General features: G+C 40.5%; 1 protein-coding gene and 1 long non-coding RNA gene across 11 annotated transcripts in view; one reads left to right on the top strand and one right to left on the bottom strand.

The window, feature by feature from the left end:
- The window catches only part of KCND2 (potassium voltage-gated channel subfamily D member 2), a 310,155-nt gene extending 287,000 nt beyond the window's left edge, over positions 1-23,155 (bottom strand). The window contains exons 1-2 of one of the 2 annotated variants that reach the window (XM_074827569.1): positions 23,141-23,155; positions 19,806-20,979 (exon numbers count right to left, since the gene is read on the bottom strand). In XM_074827569.1, coding sequence (XP_074683670.1) covers positions 19,806-20,920 — 1,115 coding nt within the window. In that variant the 5' untranslated portion in view covers positions 20,921-20,979; positions 23,141-23,155. Of the gene's footprint in view, positions 1-19,805; positions 20,980-22,155; positions 22,494-23,140 lie in introns of those variants that run through there. The other variant, XM_074827568.1, reaches the window with a different exon arrangement.
- The window catches only part of LOC141924673 (uncharacterized), a 38,601-nt gene continuing 36,778 nt past the window's right edge, over positions 21,522-23,344 (top strand). For 8 of the 9 annotated variants that reach the window (XR_012623634.1, XR_012623638.1, XR_012623633.1 and 5 more), the window contains exon 1: positions 21,522-21,661. This is a non-coding gene — a long non-coding RNA (uncharacterized LOC141924673). Of the gene's footprint in view, positions 21,662-22,691; positions 22,972-23,344 lie in introns of those variants that run through there. The other variant, XR_012623631.1, reaches the window with a different exon arrangement.

Genomic DNA, 23,344 nt, shown 5'->3' with positions numbered 1-23,344 from the left:
ATATATCCAGTATTATTCTCAAGAAAAATTGACCTAGAATTTACCAAACTATCTTAGGCGATTCCTTCTGAAATATAATATTTGGAAACGTTGTTGAACTAGCTTATAACAGCATTAAACATGGAAAGCAATAAATGCAGAATTATTCTACCACAAACCACTTGTGGCAAAATATGACAGTGATCCAATCTATTACCTTTTTTACTTGAAACTCCAAACAAGGGTCTCTATTTATTATCCTTGATTATCCACATGTGGCTGCTTAATTGAATGGATTGCTGATAGAAATAATCTGTTAAAGGCTCTATGTCTCTGAGTACTCCCAACCAGTTTGAAAAAGAAAGTTACAGTGACATATAGTAACAAAAATTAGGCCCCCAGGTTGCATCCTGGATCTTTCAATTTATTATATAAATAATGGATTCAAGATGTAACTTCTTGGTAACTTTTTAAAACGTAGAATATTTCATGTGAAAAGTTCACAGTTTGCTCACTCGGAGAACTGACATTTCAAGAGAACCATTCATTTGGGGTTTTTTTCCCCTGAAGGGTCATCCAAAATATGCAAACAAGGAAAATTTAGTTATAACAATCGTCCCTACGAAACAGCTAGCACAAATGGACAGACACTTCAGGAACAGTAAACTGTCCTTTTTACTATGTATCATCACAACATGAGTGTGTCTCCTCTGTTCTACTTCCAGACCAAGAATTCTGTAGTTTCCTAAAATTAATGAGAAAGACCGTCCATAATTTGCTTTTCCGGAACTAAGTGATATTTTATCCAGTGGCTTCTTATTATTTGAACAATTGGAGATAAAACACCTCTTTTTACAAATGTAGTATGGACGACCAAGTCACCACTCCGTTGCTTAATGAAAAATGAACACTTAATTTTCTTAAGTCTTTATATCATTGTTGGCCCTGAAGAGAAGTTTCAAGTTACAATAATAAGCACCACATAATAGTTGGAATGGTTGATGAAAATTGTTTCTAACCTTAGATTTTTATATATACATCACTTGAATCACAGTAGAATTGCTTCACCTGTTTCCTACATCCCACTTCTTCAAAAGAATTAAAAATGTATTTTGCTGGCAGTGCTAAGCATGACAGATCAGGCCTCACTCTATTTTCACATTACTGTAAACTAGGAGTAGCCCATGAAACAATGGATTTACACTGCTATAAAACTGATGCAAGTGGGACAAGCAAGCAACAAGGCTCAGCACCCCATACGAAAATGTTTGGAACTCCTCCAACAAAAAGGTCATGCTTCAGAAGACAAGCTTAGTCCTTAAGTTCTTTTCTCTTTATGTGATAATGGACACTATAAAACCATAAAATGCTTTGCATAGACAAAATTCACACTGGCACACTGGCTGAGATCCACACATTTGTGACCTCAAGAATTGCCTGCTGCACCAATGTCTAAACTACCAACCTTGAAGGAGATCCTATTGCTGAAGGAAGAAGAATTTGTTCAACTTGTATAAGCATGTTTACAGTATAGGTGCTTGGGTACCATAAAGATGGACAGGGTATAGAAACCTAAGTAGAACCAGTTGCATCTCTGTGGAGCTCTGTCTTCTATACTAGCTTCATGCTAAATGTTGAGTCAAACCTAGGGTAAAGAATTGTGGGGTATGATACTCAGAAATATTCCCAAGACTAACTAATGAGATTGCTACTTCTTTAATCACCACAGCCTCTGAGGAAGTTTGCAATATACTGCATGATAAATCTCTTAGTGAAATGAACAGGAATGAAGACAGGAGAGGACAGTGCTACCTCAATTTGGATCCCAGTGCTACAGCTGAACTCTAGAATAAAATACATATTTCTCTCTTTAGTTCAGACACACACACACACACATACACAGAGGGAAAAAAAGCTAGCTTTTATTTTAATCAAGTGTGCAAAGTTCTGAGGAGCCATGGTGGACCTTATGTGTGTGTTTGCATCCTGTTTCAGGACAGGACTCCCACTGAGAACAAAGGATGCACAGAATGAATGTCAGAAATGTTCATACTTTGTAGAACCAGTATTTCATACTGAGAATTTAAAAATTGAGAAAGACTTTCTCCATATAAAACAAAAGTGGAAAAATACCTAGAGAAAGAAGATTTATTCTTTACTAACTTCTGAATGTTACTGCAAAACTGGGATACTGTTTATGATCTAAGACACCCACATTTCAGTAGCTAGCACACTAAATTGATAATTGTTCACAAACCCATCTAAAACGTATCTGTTGGTTTTTACATGTACTGGTAAAAGAGAACTGGCACCATAAAATACTAAACTCCACAAGTTTTTAGCTTTTCTGTCACATCTCAGTGCATTTAATATCCTTCTGTCATATTATTTATGACTTCACAAAGAAACCAGTTATTTCCCATTATCTCTTCAATAAATAAGTAAAGCAGAGCATGCTGCAGCACTACAATTCGTTAATGAGACGCCTACAAAATCGTCACGGTGTCTAGTCTCAGAAGCTTGCACAGCATCTAACTATTAGAATTTTTCTCAGACCTGAAGAGTAATTGCATTTTTTACACACTGATATGTTCCAACCCGATGGCTGAGACATGCATTTTGGAGTGGATTACATAAAGTAAGTAAACCTTTCCATGACACATTTAACATTTAAAAAACCCAAAAATTCTAGCAGTGTTTTCAGCCTTCATTAAGATTTCCACCAGTCTATCATAAGAGACTTGCCTTCCTTTCTGATAAGGAAAACAGGTAAAAACTTTTACTTTGGATTTCTTGTGGGAAAAATCCAACAATCCAGTCCCCATTGGAAAAAGTTCTTTTAAAGTTGTGAACTAATGACATAGAAATGTTAGATTACATACTGTAAGACATAACTAGAATCCTGATCTAAAGCCTGCTGAAGAAAATGAAAGCCTTTCCATTAGCTCCTGTGGGCTTTGCCTCCAAATCCGAATGCTGGTAGAAATAATTAACTTTTCTACCTATTTATCTATATTGCTGCTTAGAAAAAAAAAAAAATGCATGGGTGAAAAATGTTTCTCTTTTGTATTAAATCAATAAGACTGTCACAAATGAAAAGAAACTTGAATGAAATTACTTCTACATTTAGACAGACAAAATATTTACCAATATTTTTCAAATACAGTAGGTATAGTTCCCCTGTAGTTTCTAGTGGACTTTTTTATCATGAAATGTAGTGTCGATTGTGTGTATTTCTTTAGTTTTATTTGCTCTAGGTTCTCTCATTTCATTTCACTAGTTTGTAGTACAGTTTCATAGCATTCCTCTACATCTTTTTCTTCTAGCAATATTTTATATCTTAGAATATCATTTCAGCTCTGTTTTCCACTGTTTATTAAATGCACTATCAAGAACAGAAGATTTAAATGCTGTGAATTTTTTATGTTTTCCCTATTTCTATTCAATTAGAAGAAAAATATTTACCCAGGACTTTAAAAACATGTACAGAGGCTATTGTAATATAACCATAATGACTCAAGAGAATATGGGTACCCAAATTTTTCGGAGGTGACCTGTTCCGTATATTCTGTGTAGTTTCTCCTGAGAAAGATGCTGTCACTCTGAGTGGACAATGCCATTAGGAAAGAGCATTTTGGGGAAAGAAGCTTGGAAATGTAGTAAGAAGCAGTTACTTAAACTGCATTAGATCATTACACAGAACAGGACCCCAAATCTGAGGAAAAAAGAAAAAAGATAAAAGAAAAAGAATTCATAGCTCTGACATCATGGTCAGTTCATTTTGCTGTCTTGGAATGGGTTTCAAGTAGAGAGTGAAGACACTTTTGGTGTGTGCATGTACATTTTTGTACGAGTTAGTGTTGAAGATCCCATTGCAGTCACAGCAGTCAATGAGTCTAGAGAGTCATTTAGCTCACCTGATGGTAGACACATATTTGAGCATCTCACCTAGGTTTATATATAGACACTCCTGAATTCTGTTCTCTGTTTTTTCAAGTATGTGATTCAACAGGAACAGAGAAAAATCAGCATTATTTACGCATGAGATAAGAAAAAAGATTTCTCAGGCAGAAAAGGAAATCATAGAATCACAGAATCATAGCATGGTTTGGGTTAGAAGGGACCTTAAAGATCATCTAGTTTCAACCCCCCCTGCCATGGGCAGGGAAACCTTCCATTAGACCAGGTTGTTCAAAGTCCCATCCAACCTGGCCTTCCAGCGAGGGGTTATGAACAACTTCTCTGGGCAACCAGATCCAGTGTTTCACCACACTCACAATAAAGAATTTCTTCCTTTTATCTAATCTAAATCTACCCTCTTTCAGTTTAAAACCATTACACCTCGTCCTATCACTACACTCCCTGATAGAGTCCCTCCCCATCTTTCTTGTAAGACCTCTTTAAGTCCTGGAAGGCCGCTATAGGTCTCCCCAGAGCCTTCTCTTCTCCAGGCTGAACAACCCCAACTCTCTCAGCCTGTCCTCATAAGGGAGGTGCTCCAGCCCCCTGAGTATCTTCATGGCCCTCTTCTGAACCCCCTCGAGCAGGTCCATGCTCTTCTTTTGTTGGAGGCCCCCTGAACACAACACAAGGCCCCACACATGTGGAGTCTCACAAGAGTGGAGTAGAGAGGGACAATCACCTCCCTCAACCTGCTGGCCCCACTTCTCTTGAGCAGCCCAGGATGCTGTGGGCTTTCTGGGTTTTCTGGTCTGTGAGCACACATTGCTGGCTCATGCTCAGCCTTCCATCCTCCAACATCCCTAAGTCCTTCTCTGCAGGGCTGCTCTCAATCCACTCATCGTCCAGCCTGTATTTGTGCTTGGCGTTGCCTTGACCCATGTGCAGGACCTTGCACTTGGTCTTCTTGAATTTCACGAGGTTTGCACAGGCACACCTCTCAAGCCTGTCAAGGTCCCTGTGGATGGCATCCCTTCTCCCCAGCATGTCAACCACACCAGAGAGTTAGGTGTCGTGAGCAAATTTGCTGAGGGTGCACTCAATCCCACTCTCCATGTCTCCAGCAACGATGTTAAACAGCACTGGTCCCAACACCAACCCCTGAGGAATGCCACTCATCACTGCTCTCCATTCGGACATCGAGCCATTGACCACAACATTTTGAGTGCAACCATCCAGCCAATCAGACATAAAATGATTGGTAAAATTCCTGGGAAAGTAAATGCCATCAGAAAAACTTTTTTAGTCAACAACCCATCTCAGGCAATGAGGCTAAAGGTATGTGTTTACCCACAAAACTCATTTACATATGCTATATGATTACTGTTTAATAAGTCATTTCCTTCCAATAAGCAGTTGTGAATATGCATAAAGTCACTCATACAGTGAATCCATGCCAACAAAGCTGCAACATGCTCTTAAATGGAATAAAACCCAAGAATAAAACCTGCTCTCCCTCAGTCCTTCTTCCAGGATTTTCAAAGTATTGGCATTTGTATCTCACAATAGAAAAAAAAAGTAACTGCAAGTTTATTTGTTTTTCATTAAACAAATTATTTAGCTAATGATCATCATGTATGGGAGCAATCTAAGAACGTATGGGCCTTCTCACTGGGAGTGATGAATTTTAATGTGGAAAGGCAAGCAAGATAGAAGTGCATATAATAATCATTGTGTCATTGATACATATGGGTCTTAGCTAGCCATTAATTTTAACTGTTTGACAGATTCTTGTTAGGAAACTGACTGTTTCTTCTTTATGCCCATTTTATATATGACCTTATCCTAATATAGTTAAGCAGAACAATCCCAAGGTACAGGCAGAACTATCAGTTTAAAAGTACTGTATACTAACAGAATATATATGGCACATTTTTCACTGACTATTTTAATAAACAGATAAACCAACAGATAAAACTTTTATTGCTCTAAATAGCACTGTTACACCAGTCCAAAATTAGTTACATCAAGCTCTGCCTGTCATGTTCTCTGGTGCTATTAATGTGTGATATCCTTTCAAGGTTGCCTGAAAGTTTCTGAGTTAACAAGACTTTGGTAAGCTAAAGAAAAAAATATGCCAACTTGTTCCCCTTTTAGCTGTAAGAAACTCTGAGCAAATTCCCTACTCTGGTGCTGATTATGACCAATTTATGTGAAATACTCAGGGAGGGATCCCATGTATGACTCAACCTCCATGTTACCAGCGGAGATACCGTATTGTTTGCTTCTCATAAAGAGTTTCCTCTTGATAAACTGTGGACAGAATAAACCTGTTACATCAGAAGTTGGAATCTACTATCTCACTGTTTTTCTGATGATGAAATTATGCTTCATTAAATATAACTAAACTCCACCTTTTGCTTTTTTCACCCTACCTCTGTATAAGGTACTGATAGCAATGCATGGGAATCACTGTTGCACTGCCATGGAGCTTGGATTAAATCCTTAGAGTTTGAGATAATTCAAATAAATAATTGTTTTCCTGGTCAATATCTTGCTAGAGTTGTTCATACACAAGCTTGATGCAAAGTCCTCTCAGGTCAAATCCAAGTGTCTAATTGATTTCCATGGGCTTTGGATCAAGTGAATAGCACTAAATCCTGCAAGGCATTCAGCACTCCCAGGTGCTGCAGCATTTATTCATCTTCCATTGAAATGCTTAGTGAGTTTAAGTGTTTTGAAGCTGACATAAGTTCTCATCACCTTGTAGATTATGACCTTTGATTATATAAATAGCTGAACAAAATAGAGATCTAAGAAATAACTGTGAGTTTAAAGCAGCTGTTTTCCTATTTGCACAGTTTTCAAGCTCTATGATATTCTTGGATCCTCTGAACCTTTGGTACTTAAGAATAGCTATCTTTTATCCATTGCCCAAGGATCTTTAAAAGAATTTAGGAAAAAAGTATAAAACAGTTTATTTCCTTAATATAAGCCTTATCCAACCCACAGTTAAGTTATTTCCATTAACTGAGAACATGAGGGGGAGAGATGAAGAAGCTATGTAGCTCAATACGCTATCAGTGGCCAGAAGCAAGTGACATGGATAGGACTTAAGCAAAGGCAAGAATACGGTGATACTTCCCCGATTATACCTTCTCAGCTTTCAGCAATCTGCATCGTAAGGACTTCCCAAAGCAGATGTTGGATCTTCTGTATTTGATAGGCATTGGTGGATATTTTGCCATTAATTTTTCTAATTGTTTTTTTCAGTCAAAAAAGAATGGAACAGTAATGGCTGGAACATGGCCTTTCATCATAAGATGAAATTGTTCAGGTTGTGCTGTGCTACACAAATATCTCATCTGCAGGATAAACCTGACCAGATCATTGGATCAGAGGAGCCTGTAGGTGATTATTGCAGCTGTATTGGCCTTGCCTTCATCTAAAAGGGCAGCAAGAAGTTCTCATAAGAACATCTTTTCTGAATAGGGTTGTTTTATTGTATAAAAAATAAACTACATAATAGCAGAAAGGATCAAAGAAGAGGATCTTCTCTCCATGGACAGAGTCTATGCAGCATGCCATGGGAAAATCTATCCAATGCTACATGAATGCATGGTTCCCAGCATCTGAATGGACATAAGATTTACTAGCTATCTATATTCCTCTTTTACTCTCATCTTATTAAACCGGCAATTTTATTAAGCCATTTGTTGTTGGGTCTTTCTTGTCAAGATGCAGAAAGAATCCTGCACCATCTCTCTCTTACCTCACATCCCAACACCCCAATGCAGCGCAGAACACCAGTCACTATCAGGCTGCCCTCTTGAAGGACTAGCAATTCAGATTTCTAAAACTGTCTTCATCTATTTCTCTCTAGCAAACTATTTAGGTAAATAATTTCTCTGCAGAGATGTTGCATGATCCCTGCTCTCAATTTGTTTCTTAAGATAGTGGAAAAGTGGTTGGCATTTTAAAATTATCACTTCAAGTCTCAGACATATGTAAAAAAACTTGTCTTCATACAACTACTTGTTCCAAGGACAACTTAGAATTAAGGAAGAACCTTAAGAAAGACCCTACATTCTCTCCATCAACATCATCACTCTTCAAGCTTGTAAAAAGCATTTACTTGAACAGCAAATGGGAGGAGCACTTTTTTAAATACATTTAAATAAAAATTCATTTCTCCAATTATGAAATGACCAGTGTTGACCCTCAAAGGAAAAGCAAACTTTCTGCAGTGGTGTAGGACAGCACTTTTGCTTTAGAACTTGTTTGGAAGTTTATTATAAAGCTGACCACATAAAGGAAAAAAAGAGGAAATATTATTTCTTCTGTAGTTTATTCATCTCTTTCCAAAAAAAAACCCAAAATAAGTTTAATATGCCATTTAATTCATAAAGGAACATAATTTCATGAAGTCTTACATAAAAAGAAACATACTGAAAGAAATCTCGTTATTTCACACTAGTATACAACTGTACGAGCTGGCAAATTTGAGATTTGCTGCTCTGGAAAAGCAGAATATGAAGACAAACTAAAATAAGTTAAACCAAATCACTGTTGATAACATGATTTCATACCAAATTACAGAATCTCCTTGCCAGAGAGATTGGTATGATTTGCAGAGAAGTGAACAAAGTTCAGAAGGTAAATGAGAAAGATATAAAGCAGTTTTGACCATAATCATCTCTTGCAGCCCTCAAGCTTCTGCAGTGCTCCAGTCTGGAGGCAGCTTTAAAGAAAATGGTAATTTTTAAATTGAATTAAATATGAAAATGAATACTGCAATGAGGAGAGTGTCCCCACCGAAATTTATTTTAGTGTGTGTCCAAGATTTTCAGTCTGCTTCAGAGCTATGCATTGCCAATGCCTAACTGCTGTCTAGAGCTCTGACACCTCCTGGAAGACACAAGAATAATGGCATGGGGGAATATGCCTGACAGTTCTTCATTTGGGCACTTTCAAAATAGACAGTGGTGAAACAGTTAACAAGACCAACATGTGAATCAGTCTTTAGGTTTCCTATTCAGAAGAACAGGGTTTACAACCCTTTGAAGTTAAGGTTTTCAAGCTCTCCATATCTTAATTCAAAGGCATTGCTACTTGAAGAATGACTTCTTCCCTGCAGAAAAGTAGTGGATACTTACTTAAATGTTTCTTTCTGTTTTCTAGAGTCTTCTTCCAAACCAGCAGAAACATTAAAACTCATTATTATTTTTTTTTTAAATTTAAATTTTTTTGGTGTTGTTTGGAAAAGGCCAAAAACTTGGCAAAAGCACTGAAGTGGCCTTGAGGGTTACACAAAACAGGAATATTTTGACTTTAAATGTAGCAGACACACTGCCTTTTTGACAAAGTGGGAATTATCATCAAATCCCAAGCATGTACTCTGCTGTATCTTTGAAAGGAATATGTTACGGGCCTCTCAGAATTATATAACTGGGAACAAGGAGACTAGACCAAACCAGCTAGACACAGGGGTTGGGATATATCTCATCCATTTCACTTGGTATTTAAATATTTAAGTCTCTACTAATCATAATAAATTTCATTTATAGTCAGTCCAGAGGAATGAGCACCTCCAGATGCCTGCTTCTCTTCGTTACCTCCTAAGTGAGACAAGGATGACTAGTTCAGAAGGATTTAACTTTTGGAGGAGTAAAGGCTTATAAATACCTCCTAGAGATGGTAAGCAACTGGCAGAGAAATAAGTTTGAATTCCACCTCCAGATTCTTCTATAATAATTCTATTGTACAATATGTCCTGATTGTCTCCTTTAAAAAAAGGATGTCCTACTTGTCTCCTTTAAAAGAGTTGTATGTCCTGACTGCCTCTTTTAAAAACCGACACACCTAAGATACAATCTATAAATTTTATAACTATATCCTTCCACACAAACATACAGACTGGGAAAAGAACTGTATACAGACAACATGAAAGACTTATTTAAGGAAACCTTTCTGCTATATTTGGATTTGTTTGCTTTCAAAACAAAGGAACTTTTGAGTATAGCTAATGAGCTGGAAAATGTATCAGAAAATATACTAAGGCAGAAGATACACCACTGACATTAAAGAGATGAACCAACTGTTTTCAGCCTTTTGATATGAGTATCTTTCAAATCCACTTATGTGGATCCAAATCCATAGTTCAAACCATTGTCCTGTCCAGTATTCCACATCACCTAGCACTCTTCTCTGTATTTATTTAATTTGTTTGCAAAGATGTAGCAAACAGTGTACACTAAATGTAATGGCTACGTAGAGAAATAGTGAAAGTTCACATACCTTCTGGAAAAGTGTTGCAGAACCCACAACCTCTTTCCTACTGCACAGCCAGATTCACTGTAAATCCATTGTGTGGATCACTGCCTGACAGACATTGCGCTGTATTCATGGTGTGAAGAAGGCTCGGGGCAGACGGTGGCCAGAAGGCGGTTGCATCCAAAGGGATTGGTGCAGTTCACTCTTTTCTGTCCTCTCCTAGAAACCTGAAATAAAACTGTCTCCTATCTCCCCCTCCCACAACTAGGTTTTTATCTTACTTGTGTGCACTGCTGCACAAAGGTGCCTGTATTTTAAAATCATTGGTTGCGTGTGCCAGACACAACTAGTCAGCATCATCTGTGGTACGCAGCTGTGCCTGTCCCCAGAGGAGGAGAGAGGCTGTCACGGCTCTGCCAGTACGGCAAGAGGCTGAAGGGCTCACCAGCATGACTAGCAACATTGCTTCTCCCATGAAAGATTTAATGCATTAAATTTCAAAAGTTTGGGCCTCAGAAGGAAAGAAACTGTAGGTTAAATGAATGATAATGGTTGAAGTCTTTCAGCAGCTACCTTTTCTGCAATGATCTGACTGACATGGGGTGAAGGGAGAGAGATTCCAGAAGTAGCACATGGACCTTTTGATACAGACTAACATCCTATAGGTTGATTACTGTGTTCACAAGCAAGTCAGATAAAACTTGAGCTTCCCTTTCACTTGGAAAATAACTAATACTGAGGTTGTCAAATCATTAAGCCAATCTGTGGATAGATTTACTCTAAACTATCTGTCTGCAGGGAAGCTTCAATTTGTACTCTGAAGTTTTCCATCCAGGTGCCAAAAAGGTAATGCTAACTTAATTCTCAATCACTGGAGAGTTTACAACGCTAATACTCAATGTTTCATTTTATATAAATACATATCAAATAAACACAAGAAATAGCTGCACCTATAACTTATCTAGCTCTCATTAGGTATATGAGAATAGGTATACATACTGCTTGTCTAGATTTGCCTGTTCCTAGTCCTTGATATCCATGTCTCAACATGGATTTGATCAACTGATGTAAACAAATGCATCAATAACCATAGCCAACCAAAAACCTCAGAAAAGCTAAAAAATCTCAGTTCTGTAAGTGATACAAGATACCATGGTATTTAAATTACAAACTTGCTGTTAAAAAAAGAGTTGTTAGTAAAGATTTTTTGGTTACTGCTTTCAATAGAAAGGCCACAATTCTTAACCTGCTATTTTCCAACAAAGAAGTGATTAGATATTCTAAAACAAAAAAGTATATACCACATTCGCAGTTAGATTTGGAAAGCATCTTCAACCTCTCTGCTTTTCATTCCTCTGTGGGAAGCAGGAGAGTTTGGGGACCAGCATGTTGCAGCTGTAATCCACCATGTCAAAGAGCATCAATTTTGTTCCTAAGCAACCCTGCACAGTGCAGTAGTTGCTGTCCACAGCTGATAAGGATGCTCAGGGAATTATTAACTGGCTGCAAGTGGGAGAGATGAAAGTTGCAGAAACTGAAAGTAAGGCCACTAACACAGTAATAAAATTCCTCTTTTGGGTTATTAAAAAAGGGAGAGATGAACATTAAGAAGAATGAAAAGTTAAGGATCCCACTCACATTACATACGCTCTTATACAGAAAACTCTCTTGGTTCATCTTACTGAAAGAAGCAATGAGTTAGGATGCAGCAGACGCTTTCAGACTGTGAGCTATCACACAATGCTAAATTATGTCCTTCACAACCTCACAGTCTGACTCTCAGACATTTACAAGGAACGCCTGGATGGCCAAGCTTGCAAGTGATAACTTGAAAGACTGTTCTCTGTGTATCAGCCAAAATACTTTGAGAATCTGCCAGTACAATGCAAAAAACCCCATGTCTCTGGATACACATTTGAAGAAAGCTGGGGTTTGGCCTCAAAATAATTTTTTTCCAAAATAATAATTAATCAAATCATCTAAATGTATTCTTATAAAATTACATCATTATAAGTACCTTTATGGAGTTTCATAGCTATTTTTTTTATCCAAGGTGCTTTAAAACTGCAGTGCAATATACTTACTTTATTTTAATTTACCAAAGTACTCAGACTAATTAAATAAATTCCTAGAAGTTTATATTGTCTGTCACACCATAAGAAGTTTTATCTACTTAAGGAAACTGAGTCTTCAACAAACAGTCAAATTTATTCATGTAGATACAGATTTCATAACATTTTGTTTTAATGTTCATATTATGTTATATTAGATTGTATTTTGAAAAAATTGTACAAGTGTTCTTAATATTGAAAGTTCTGCTTCATATGTTAATTTGTGATATGAAGCTTTAGTGCTAGTTAGTGGTAGTTAGTACAAAGCTGAGCTAGACACCATCTGGTTAAGAGTCAACTCACAAATCACAATGTCTCCTCAAAGAGAAACAACTGTGATACAAGACGCTTACCTCAAGAAAATATATACAAAGAATCAGGAAAAATCAGGGAAATGTGTTTTAAAGATGTTTCATTTAGGAACACAGATTAAGGTAAAAAAGCAACCAGCAGATCTATAGACCATGTTTACAAAGTTCATATTACTGCAAAAGAGAAAAAGCAAATGCAAAGTACTTCTCAAACCTCCCACTTAAGTCTACAATATACATAAAAAAATCAAATAGAGACAAAATAAAAACATTTGCCAGCACACTAGAGAATGGGATGAATTTGCAGTGGTCAGAAATTGAGAATTATGGTTTATCTTTTCTTACCACACGTCAGCATCTTAACAAATTTATTGTATATAAACTAAATATAAGACCTATTGGAACCAATAAATCCTCAGGTTGGATGTTTCTTTGAAAAAATGGTATCTCCTACCTGATAGTGTTTTATAATTTTGCACATGGTTTCTAAAAATATTTTCATTAATTTAACAATAACTTCATGTCATAACTCACATTTCTTCCATCTCTTTTAATGCTGAACTGTTGGTTTAAAAAACACAGAGACAGAAAATTAGGATCAAAAATACATTGTCCCTTGGATGCTTTATATTACTCTCTCAGTCATACTACCCTTCTTTTTTTTTTTCTTGAATTACTTATTCCTCTTTCCTAAGAATACTACACACACAACACTCTATCTCCTTCTACAGTGTTATGTGAATAGAGGGCACATTGTATTTTAACAAGACCTGACCCCTTGTAAGATCCATTTGATTCTGATAGGTGTAGGACATATGCAGAGTCTCAGTGCAGTACTTATCTTAGCAGTCATTCTTTAGCACATAAGACTATGTTTTCTAAGATGACTAGGAACCTAGTTTCCCAGCTTACTTGTCTTCAACTGTTCTCCTTTGTGTTTCTAAGCACCTAAGCCTCTTCTGAGAATTCAATGTGGTGCCTATCTGCATCTCCAGATACCTAACTGACTTTAAAAATCTTTCTTGCAGTGTTTGGCTCCTATAAACTAATAAACCCAGGAGATCTCTGGGTCTGTAAGACTTGACTTCACTGTTAAGCCAACCAGATCAAAGAAACCAGTTAACATGGATGAAACTGAAAAAAAGGGGATTAAATGCAAAATAGTGCTCCTAAATACTTCAAATGTGCAAAATTTGACTCCGTTCATATTAATAACATTTTTGTAGGTTTTTAGGCAACCTCCCATCTTCTATAACAGTGCAGGATCAAGCCCTAATTAAGAACATTTACACAGTGGCTCCAAAGGCTTTCACCTTCACGATGGAGACCTGCAGACAAGTAGGGAACAATACTGTGCAGTGTAATATAAGAAAGGAAACTGTTTACTAAATACACAAAGAATGCAATTGCTCATATGAACAATATCTTTGTCTTTTTAATATTTACACAGATAGGAGTCTTTTAATGTTCTGTTAGCTTTTGTAAATGCACTTAACTGCTAGAATCTGAACTGGTGGTAGTTGCAACTCTGTAATGATGACTGGGTATGTTAAGATATACCTTCTCATAATGCATAAGGTGCATCTACACTGGTATGAGAAAAAGAGTGCAGTCTCATTTGAATTATGGTAGAGCTGAATTTTGTCGGATTATTATTTTTTCTTTAATGAAGCTAAAATACTCTAGGACTGATAATACCGGTCACACGATCTTCAGATGTGCTCATGTTTAAATCTGAGCCTTCATGCACCAGATACCTGAGTAAATATTTGTATCCAGTATTTTTCTACAGAATGCTTAACACCTGTTGCATATCAGGTGCTCTATTCAAAAGTACTATTTTGTATTTCATCTCAATTCACATTTATTTAAGTCTGTGGTGTGGAAATAATGCAAATTTCTTTGTGTACTTTGTTGAAAATGGATTTTTTTTTCCTAAACAAAACCCACAACTTTTTACTTAACAGGGAGATTACAAAGTATTACCAAAGGCACAGGAAGATCAAAATCATATACTTCAGCAAAAAATACTTAAGAAATAATGGTAGAATTTAGGCTACTAATTGTGACAGGGTTCAAAGTCCAAGCATGGCAACTATTATTGTTCTGGAAAATGCAGCATAGACTTATCCATTCAAAGCTCCGTCTATAAACTTAAAAACGTTTCCTCCACTGCATGAGCAATGCAGAAAAAAGCAGTTTTAGAGACCATGTCTTGCACAAAAATCTGTGCTCCCATCCATTGCCTGATAAGTGATGGGTACAGAAATATACAGAATCTTTTCTATCATTCTGTCAGCTCTGTTGTCAGGTAGCTGATGAAACCTGATAAGGCTGAATCTAAACTTTGTTTCTGTATTTCTAATTTATATTCCCTCTTTTGAACAATCTATCCACTTAACCCCTGCTGAACCAGATTCTTCTTTCATCAGTTTGCCATGATGCAAATTTTGAACTGCTTCCAGTGAACTATAATGACGTAAAAATCAAGTAATAGGAGTAGCTCATTAGACTTTCTTTCAAATGTCTGAGAACTTAATTGTCACCCTGAAGTTGCAAGATATTCTCAACTTATTTTTGATAATCATTTTATTTCAGCAGTATTTATAAGTTCCCATGTTCAGAGATACAGTTTCCATTTCCAGATTTTTTTTTGCACAGTAGCACTATTTCTAATACTGTATTCACAGATTTATATGGCTTTTATATTGCAAATTTTTCTTCTTAAGACAGAGGCACAATGATGTGAGTCAAGTACAGATTGTCATCACTCAGTTTGAACTTCATGGGTTCGATCATTAAAGGATTTTACTAAAATCACAATATTCACCGAGGATCAGTTGAATGATAGGACATAATTAATAGATCAGGCACCAGTCTCGTAATTACTCTCTGAGTCGATTTGTTCTGCTGTACTAAGTCAGCATATGTATTTGCTACATCCTGGCCTACACCAATCTCATTGTTCTTATTCCTCACTCACAACAACAACAAGAAAATAAAATTCCATCTGTTTCCACCGAAGGAGTAAATAAATTAGATTCTGAGCAGAAAGATCTTTTTGTTAAGCATCACCTTCATGTTCTTCATAACTGAAGTAAGGAAATTCATGCTCAAGAAAAATGAGTGAAGTAAACTAACTCCTGTTCCTCTAAAGATATCTTCAGGATTTTTTTGAACAGGACATCTGGTCCCTAGTGCAACTAAATAAGAATATAATTACTCCTGTTCTCTGTCAAGCTAACAATAGCCCAACACAGTTTGAGTAATCTTTTTATTAGAGAACAAATAAATTTTTTTTACTGCCATCAAAATGACCCTTACTTTTCAGTATTTCAAATTCTCCCTGGAGCCCTTTTTGAATATCTAGTAATGCGCTTTGAAGGTGATTACACTACACTTTGTCCCTTCTCTGTTATAGAGTATTCTAACTATTCAGGCTAAATGTCTCTGCTGTGAAGAAAAAATAGATTGAGACATCAAACACATTTGTAAAGTACAAAATTCACTATGTTGTATACAAGAATACAAAAATAGAAAAATGCTATTTGAAACAGCATTGAAAATATCAAACACAAAATGCATGAATGAGTGAATATGTAGGTACAAGATACAGAAGCAGCACTGTGTTCCTCACTTAAAGTATAATATCTTTATAAAACATAAACTACACTATAGCTCTGGCTGATTTGGGAACAAATTACATCATCAAAACCTTACACCATCAAAACCTTACCAGCTATTTCAGCTCATTTGCTTGTTACTGACAAGGCAAAAGGAAAGTTATTAGATTATCATGTTATAAGGTGACAGCAGAAAGTGACATGACTGTGTCATTACGGGTATAGATGTTCACAAACCCCCATGTAAGTCTGCCAGTCCCAGTTCTATAGGTCTGTGCTTTTTTTCTCTGCCAGGTTTTACACTACCCTCTTTCTTGACCTTTATGCCCCTAACTTCTATGCTTTTCATTGTTATCTTGAATCTCCACAAACTGCTTTATGACCTCTTTCAATTTTATTCTCTTGTCCCTTCTTGTCCCTACGTTACTTTTGCTTTTGCTACAATTGATACTGATAAAACACTAATTTGAAATTTTAATCAGACAGCTCAGTTTCTGGCAGAGTGCATGCTGTTATTCTAGAGTCATCTTCCTCTCCCCTCTCTCTCTGTCAGCCTTTATCTCTTTCTCACTCTATTTCTCTCTTCCTTTCCTCCTTTCTTTCCTTTCATTTCTTTCCTGTAACATCCCTACGTAGAACTATGTACCATTTGAGCTGAGCAGTCAAGAACAGTTAATAGCTGGGATATCCTTGGAGGCTAAAATGTAGTAATATTTGAAGTCACTGGCACTCTGCAGAAGAAAATGTAATCTATGTTTTTTAAAGACACTTTAATTGCTCAGCAATCATGCAGAACTGAGAAATATAGCTCTGCTTCCAGGATAATAACTCCCCAAATTGCAAAGGTCGCTTACTCAATACCCTTGCTATCTAGCAAAATATGAGAATGACACCAAGACTCAAAAATTCAACTTTATGTTAATCTATTATTCGGTATTAGCTTTCATTTATTTCCGTAATATTTCACATAACCTGCTGTGTGCTATTGTCATTTAAATCATAAAGACTTAATCAAGCTTTGTTGCTAAAAGAACAAAAGTTGTGCGTCTAGAGTCCATTTGTGTAGCCCTAATTCAGCTAAAGTAAAATTAAAAATGAACTGAGTTCTGTATTAGTAAAGGGACAGGAAGCTTTAGCACAGAGCAAAAGTAGCAGTACTAATTATAATCATCTTTCACTGACCCTTGCTGCTTTTCCTTGTAATTTCCCTCTCTTTTTGTGTAATTATTCCATCAACTAAAAAGAGTTCAAAGCTTGTATTATGTTAATTCTATTTAAATTATTCATATGTATTTAACACTTAAACATAATCTTTGTATGGTTATCATGATGTTATTAAAAGGACATCATCTAGCTAACAGCTAATGCATTGATTAAAGATCTCCCAGAAATTTGTGATGTCTGTCATATCTGAACTTATTATCATATCTGAACTTCTGAGGGTGAAATTTTGGACCTCTGTACAACCTGCTGAAAACTTTCTCTGTGCAAACTACCTTGAAAAATGAATCAAGCATAAGTGTATTCTTTTTAACCCTTTTTCTTCCCCTCAGGACCTAAATATTGTATGGGTGCATACTTGAAAATAGGTTCTTAGGCTCTATTCAGAGAGATTCTTAAATGATGTTCAAATCTCATCAGTACTTTTGAGGATTTTACTCAGAATAATACCTCAAAACCTGCAACTATGGAATAATATTTTTTTTTTCTGTGAATGAAACAAACAAATTATATCAATGCCAAATAGATACCATACCCGCATCATAATCAACTGCAAACTGACCATAAAACTGAAGACAAAATTATTTTCAGTACCATGGATAAGTACTGCCCAAACTGCCCATGACAGCGAAAACAACTTACTCAAAAAACACCTTTTGTTACAAAAGACACAGACCAGCTCCTCCTCTTTTATACTAAGATTATACATTCTAAATAATGGTAAATTCTTAAGGCCTAATTTGTCAAAATCATCACCGTACTAATTAAATATATGTGGCAAAAAGTACCAGTATCAGAAAATACAGGACTCTGGAACTAGTTAGCATGTGTAACCTGTTCCTTCAGTTTGTCACCACCAGAAGAAAATGAAAACCAAAGAAATCCCAGGAACCTAACAAGCAGCTTAAAATCCCCAAAGCTCTTGTCACTCCTTTTTAGCATAACTTGGCCTTACAAGCAGTATGAAATATTTACAACGCACTATATTTATCTTCATTTGTTATATCACGCTGAAGATAAAAGCCCTGTATAAAAAATGGTGGCATAAGACAGTCCCTTTATCTTTTTCAGTATCTTATGTGTGCTTTTCCCAACTAAATTACAATTGAACATAATAAATCAACTTTTTCATAATAGTTTAATAATGCACTTTCATTTTGTTAAATTTAAAAGTTATACACGTTACATAAATCTCAACAGTCCCAACCAGATGTGGCAAAATGTTTGACTAACAAAATGATAGGCTTTGGCTTCATGAAAGTGAAAAGTTTGTCTTTTAATATCTGTAATTATTAAATAACTAGACAGTTTCTAAGGAATCAACAAATTTTCAGTTTCACAGAGTTTCAGTTTCACTCTACGTCCCAAAATAAAGAACAAGGGCAAGAAATTGTCTTCTCAAATTAGTCAACCTTCAAAACCCGTGTTATAATTACAGACAAATGCATTTTACAACTTGGTGCACAGAATCAGCTGATACAATATGACTCTGGTGTCAGAGACTTTATAAAATAATACTATCTCCCATATTTCCACTAAACTGCATTGGAGTCTAATGTCAACAATGGCATTTTTTAACTCCTAATTCTCTGGAAGAATTTATATATTGCCATTAGAATTATGTTTTAAGACATATACTTGATCTGTCATATGCCTCACACTTCTTCCGATCATTTTCCAGAGTCTGTCACCAGTCAGTGTAGCTTGACACCCATCATTTACAAGTTACAGCTCCACGGAAATCAAAGGAAATGTATCCAGTGCCTTAAATAACATCAGGAATAATTTTTGTGAAGATTAAGGTATCTATACCTGGTTTATTTTCATGAAATCACTTTGTAATACCAAACTCAATATCTAAGTCTACGTCAATACATCACTTCAAACAAAATGGCAGATTCACATACTTTTAAGCATGATCAAATCAAAAGATTGCACTTGGGTTCTCCTTATAATAATCCTCACTATTTTAGCAACACTGTAACAAGTCCTGTCAGCAAACACATTACTCTATTAAAAATTCACTGGTAACTCACATTCATAAAACATTCCAATTTCTCTAGCCAAAACCAAATAAAATGTTAAGAGAAAACTGCAAAGAACCCCAACAGTTTCAAGATCTCTTTGTTTTGTTTTGTTGTTTGATTTTTCAGTTTATCTGCAGTTCTGGGGTTTGGGTTTTTTTACTTTCAGCAACACTTTTAACTCACTTGCAAGTGTAAAACATTTAGAAATAAGTGATAAGTTGTATTCATAAAGTTCTGTAACAAAAACTTGCCCTCGCATTTTTTCTATCAACTTTTTTTTTTTTTTTAAGTGAGTATTTTCCGTTTGTGCCAATACACTTGTTGAAATGTTGGCTGTAACCAAACACCAGCTGCACTTACCCCAGTGTTGTCATGGTGACAATGGTGTACCAGAAGGCTGCAGGGATGCTGGTGAACTTGCTGGCTGATGAACCTTTCTCTGCATAGTACATGACTGTGGCAAAGATGATGATGGCCATAGTGAGTGAAAAGAGGAGGAAGCCTAACTCCGAGGCACAACTTTTCAGGGTATAGCCCAAGATGCGCAGCCCCTGCGAGTGGCGGGAAAACTTAAAGATCCTGAAGACGCGAAAGACTCGTAGTGTCACAAAAGCCCCACTGACATCCTCATTATCTGTCATCACCAGGCCAATGTAATACGGCATGATGGCAACCACATCAATGATACTCATGACACTGCGCACGAATTTGTAGCGACTAGGGGCCGCCAGCAGACGTAGAAGATATTCGACTGTGAAGATCATGACACAGGCAGTATCCAGACAGAAGAAAGCCACAGCATAGCGCTCTCCACAGGGCAGCTCTTTGATGCGACCCGGGCTTACCCCACAGGGCACTGTCTCCACCACGTTGGCAATAACAGAGACGGCAATGAAGAAACCAGTGACATAGTAGAAGACCAGAGCAAGCGTACTGGTGTGTGGGTTTTCAAAGGCCCGCCACATCCTCTGCCGAGCTGTCATTGAGGGCAGGGAGCTCTCAGCTGCATGGTCCTGATCGGCATCATCCTGCAGGCGCTCGGCATTCTCACGCCGGCGATCCTTGTACTCCTCATAACAGCAGTCACCAATGATCTCAGGGATGATGCCAAAGAAGGCCAGCTCTTCATCATAAGCTGAGATGCACTCCTGGCGGGGGTAATGAAGCTTCCCGGTACGGTAGAAGTTGAGAATGTGGCGGAAAATGTCAGGGTCCCGATCAAAAAAGTACTGCTGTGTCTCAGGGTGGTAGAAGAAGTCCCGCTCTGAACTGCCCAACAGAGTGTCGGGGTAGCGCTCTAAGGTGTCCAGCCACGTCTGGAACTGGATGCCACTCACATTCAGCACAATCAGAGAGTCCTGGCTTCTCTTCCTCTCCTGCCGCGGAGCAGCTGGCATGGGACCTGTGGCCACTGGCATCCATCCTATGGCCGCTGCCCTGGCAAAGGGTAACCAAGCTGCTACTCCTGCTGCCATGGTCCCAAACACCTACTACAGCTAAAGGAGTCAATCTAGAGACAGTTCTGGTCCAGCCACTAAAAGAGAGAGGGAACAGAAAAATACAAATGCTCACCCACTTTTGAGGCAACAGAATTTCTGAACATTGTTGTGATTTCCAGTATTAACCGAAAATCTTTTTGCTTCCTTTTCGTTTCCTCCCCCTCTTCATCCCAGAATATCCTTTCCAGGCGTTGGTTAGCCAGTTAGGACAATAAATCAGGGCACATCAACGCTTTCAAAGCAGCTACTCTAGCAGACAGATCCTTAGGATACAAGGTCCATGTGAGGCCCCTGGATGGAAGCAACGGTCCACAGAGCACTAACCCCGGGAGCCGGCGAGCAGCTCTGGTGCAGCGGTGTAGCCACCTGGAAGGAGATTTTCTTCCACACGCGACGCAGCCGGTCCCCCCGCCCCTTCTCCGCTCCGCTCCGCTCCCCGCCGGCCGCCGGAGCCGGGCCGCTGCCGCCGACGGACCCTTCCCGGGCGGGCTGCAGCGGGGCCGCCCGGCGCCGCCGCCCGCTCGCCGTGGCGGGCGGAGGGGCTGGGCCGGGCGGGCCGCCTCCCCCCTCCCCAGCCGCAGCCCTGAGGCAGCCGCGGGACGAATCCTCTCCCTGACCTTGATCGCAGCCCCGGGGACTCCCCCTGACCCCGGCTCGGGGCCGGGGGAGCCGGCGGGGCAGGGGGAGGAGCTCCGGGCGGCAGCATTAAACTTTAAGGCAAGTTTTCCTTGTAGGAAATGCGTTGAAGGGCAGAGGGGCGCCGGGGAAGGCGCGCCGGGAGGGGGGCAGCGCCCCGGAAAAAGGAAGCGGGCGGAGGGGAGTCTCCCCGGGACGGGGCGTCGGGGCAGGGACAGGGGTGATCCGGAGCGAGGAGACGGGGGCCGGGCAGAGCCGCGGCGGCTGCGGCGGGCGGTAGGAGCGGGGGGCTTTGGAGGCACCCGCAGAGGGTGGGCTGCATGGGGCACCCTCGGGAGCGGCCGAGCGGTCGGCGAAGGGCGAAGCCGAGAGAGCCTGGCGGCGGGGCGGGAGCGGGGCAGGGGCTCCGCGGCGGCGGGGGAGGCCGGGGGGGGCGCGGCGGCGGGCGCGGGGTTCGGTAGCGGCTCGGTGGTCGGCGGCGGATCATCCCCCTCCCTCCCGCCTCCTTTCTCTCGCCCCTTCCCCTCAGCTCTGCTCTCGCACCCCTCCGGACGTGCCCAGCCTGCGGCACCTACCTGTGAAAGTCTGGCGAGAGCGCTCAGTTGCATAGAGACTTTTGGAAATACGGGCTCTGCCGCTAGCTCTCCGCGCCCCGCCGGGAACGGCGGGGAAGTAGTTGCTCCTCAGAAAGCTTGATCGCATCCAAAGGGACATCGATAATAAGGCTTTCCCCCACCCCCACCCCCCTCCGCCACCGCCGAGCGCCAAGCAACAAGTTCAAGGGGTGGGTGGGGGGAAAAAAACAACGTAATCGCGCCTGGCAACTCGGCGGAGCACGTCCTTTCGGGGCGCGGATCCTGCGGCGCGGGGCTGCCGGCAGGCGCGGCCGCTGCCGCGGCCCCGGCCCCTGCCCCTGCCGCGGGGCTGCCGCGGGCTGCGGGCGGCGGCGGCCAGGCCCTGGCGCGGCCGGGGGCGGGGGGGGGCTTCCCGCTGCCTCCCCCGCGGCGGGCGGGCCATGCCGCCCTGCCGCGCCGCCGCCGCCCGCGGGCTCGGGGCGCAGGGGCGGGCGGCGGCGGAGCGGGGCGGGGGGGCGCGGGGCGGGCGCGGAGGGCATCGCTCCGCGGGCGGAACAAAGGGGCTGCGGGCGGCTGTGCCGGCGGCGGCAGGGCAGGCGGGGAGCGCCTGTGTGTGCGTGTGTGTGTGTGTGTGTGTGTGTGCCCGTGTGTGCGTGTGCCCGTGCCCGTGTTTGCGTGCGTGCGTGTGTGTGTGTGTGTGTGTGTGTGTCTCAGCGGGGCCGGGATCGCGCGGTCCAGCCCCTCCGCCGGCAGCGCCGCGCAGACCCTCCGGAGTTAGCGGTGTTTCGGGAGGATGGGGCGGCGGGGATGGCGAAGGTGAGGTGTCCGGGGGCTCCTCGGGAGCGCGAGCTCCTGTCAAGGGGAGGGGAACGGTTCACTGAAAGAAGCGGGGATGAAATGCCTGGGAGTGGAGTGTGGCGACGCTCCTCACAACCCGCCCCGAGCCACTCCGGAGTTCTCGCTGCAATATCCAAACGGCTCTTACCAGCTTCGGGGAAGGCGAGAGCTGGGGCGAGCATGGGAGCCTTTTCCTCCTCCTCTCCTTTCCGCTCCCGTGCAAAGCCGCCCCCCTTTTTCCCGTCGCTAGATGGCGCGGGGATGACGGGAAGCGAGCGCCCCGCCGGGCTGCCGCTGCGGGGCCGACCGGGCCCCCGCGCCGCGCCCCCCGCGCCCCCCGCGCCGCCCCCCG

Source organism: Strix aluco, chromosome 5 (genome assembly GCF_031877795.1).
Source record: "Strix aluco isolate bStrAlu1 chromosome 5, bStrAlu1.hap1, whole genome shotgun sequence".
Lineage (NCBI taxonomy): Eukaryota > Metazoa > Chordata > Aves > Strigiformes > Strigidae > Strix > Strix aluco.
The sequence above is the reverse complement of the archived record's forward strand: the minus strand, read 5'-3'. Positions and strand labels throughout refer to the sequence as shown.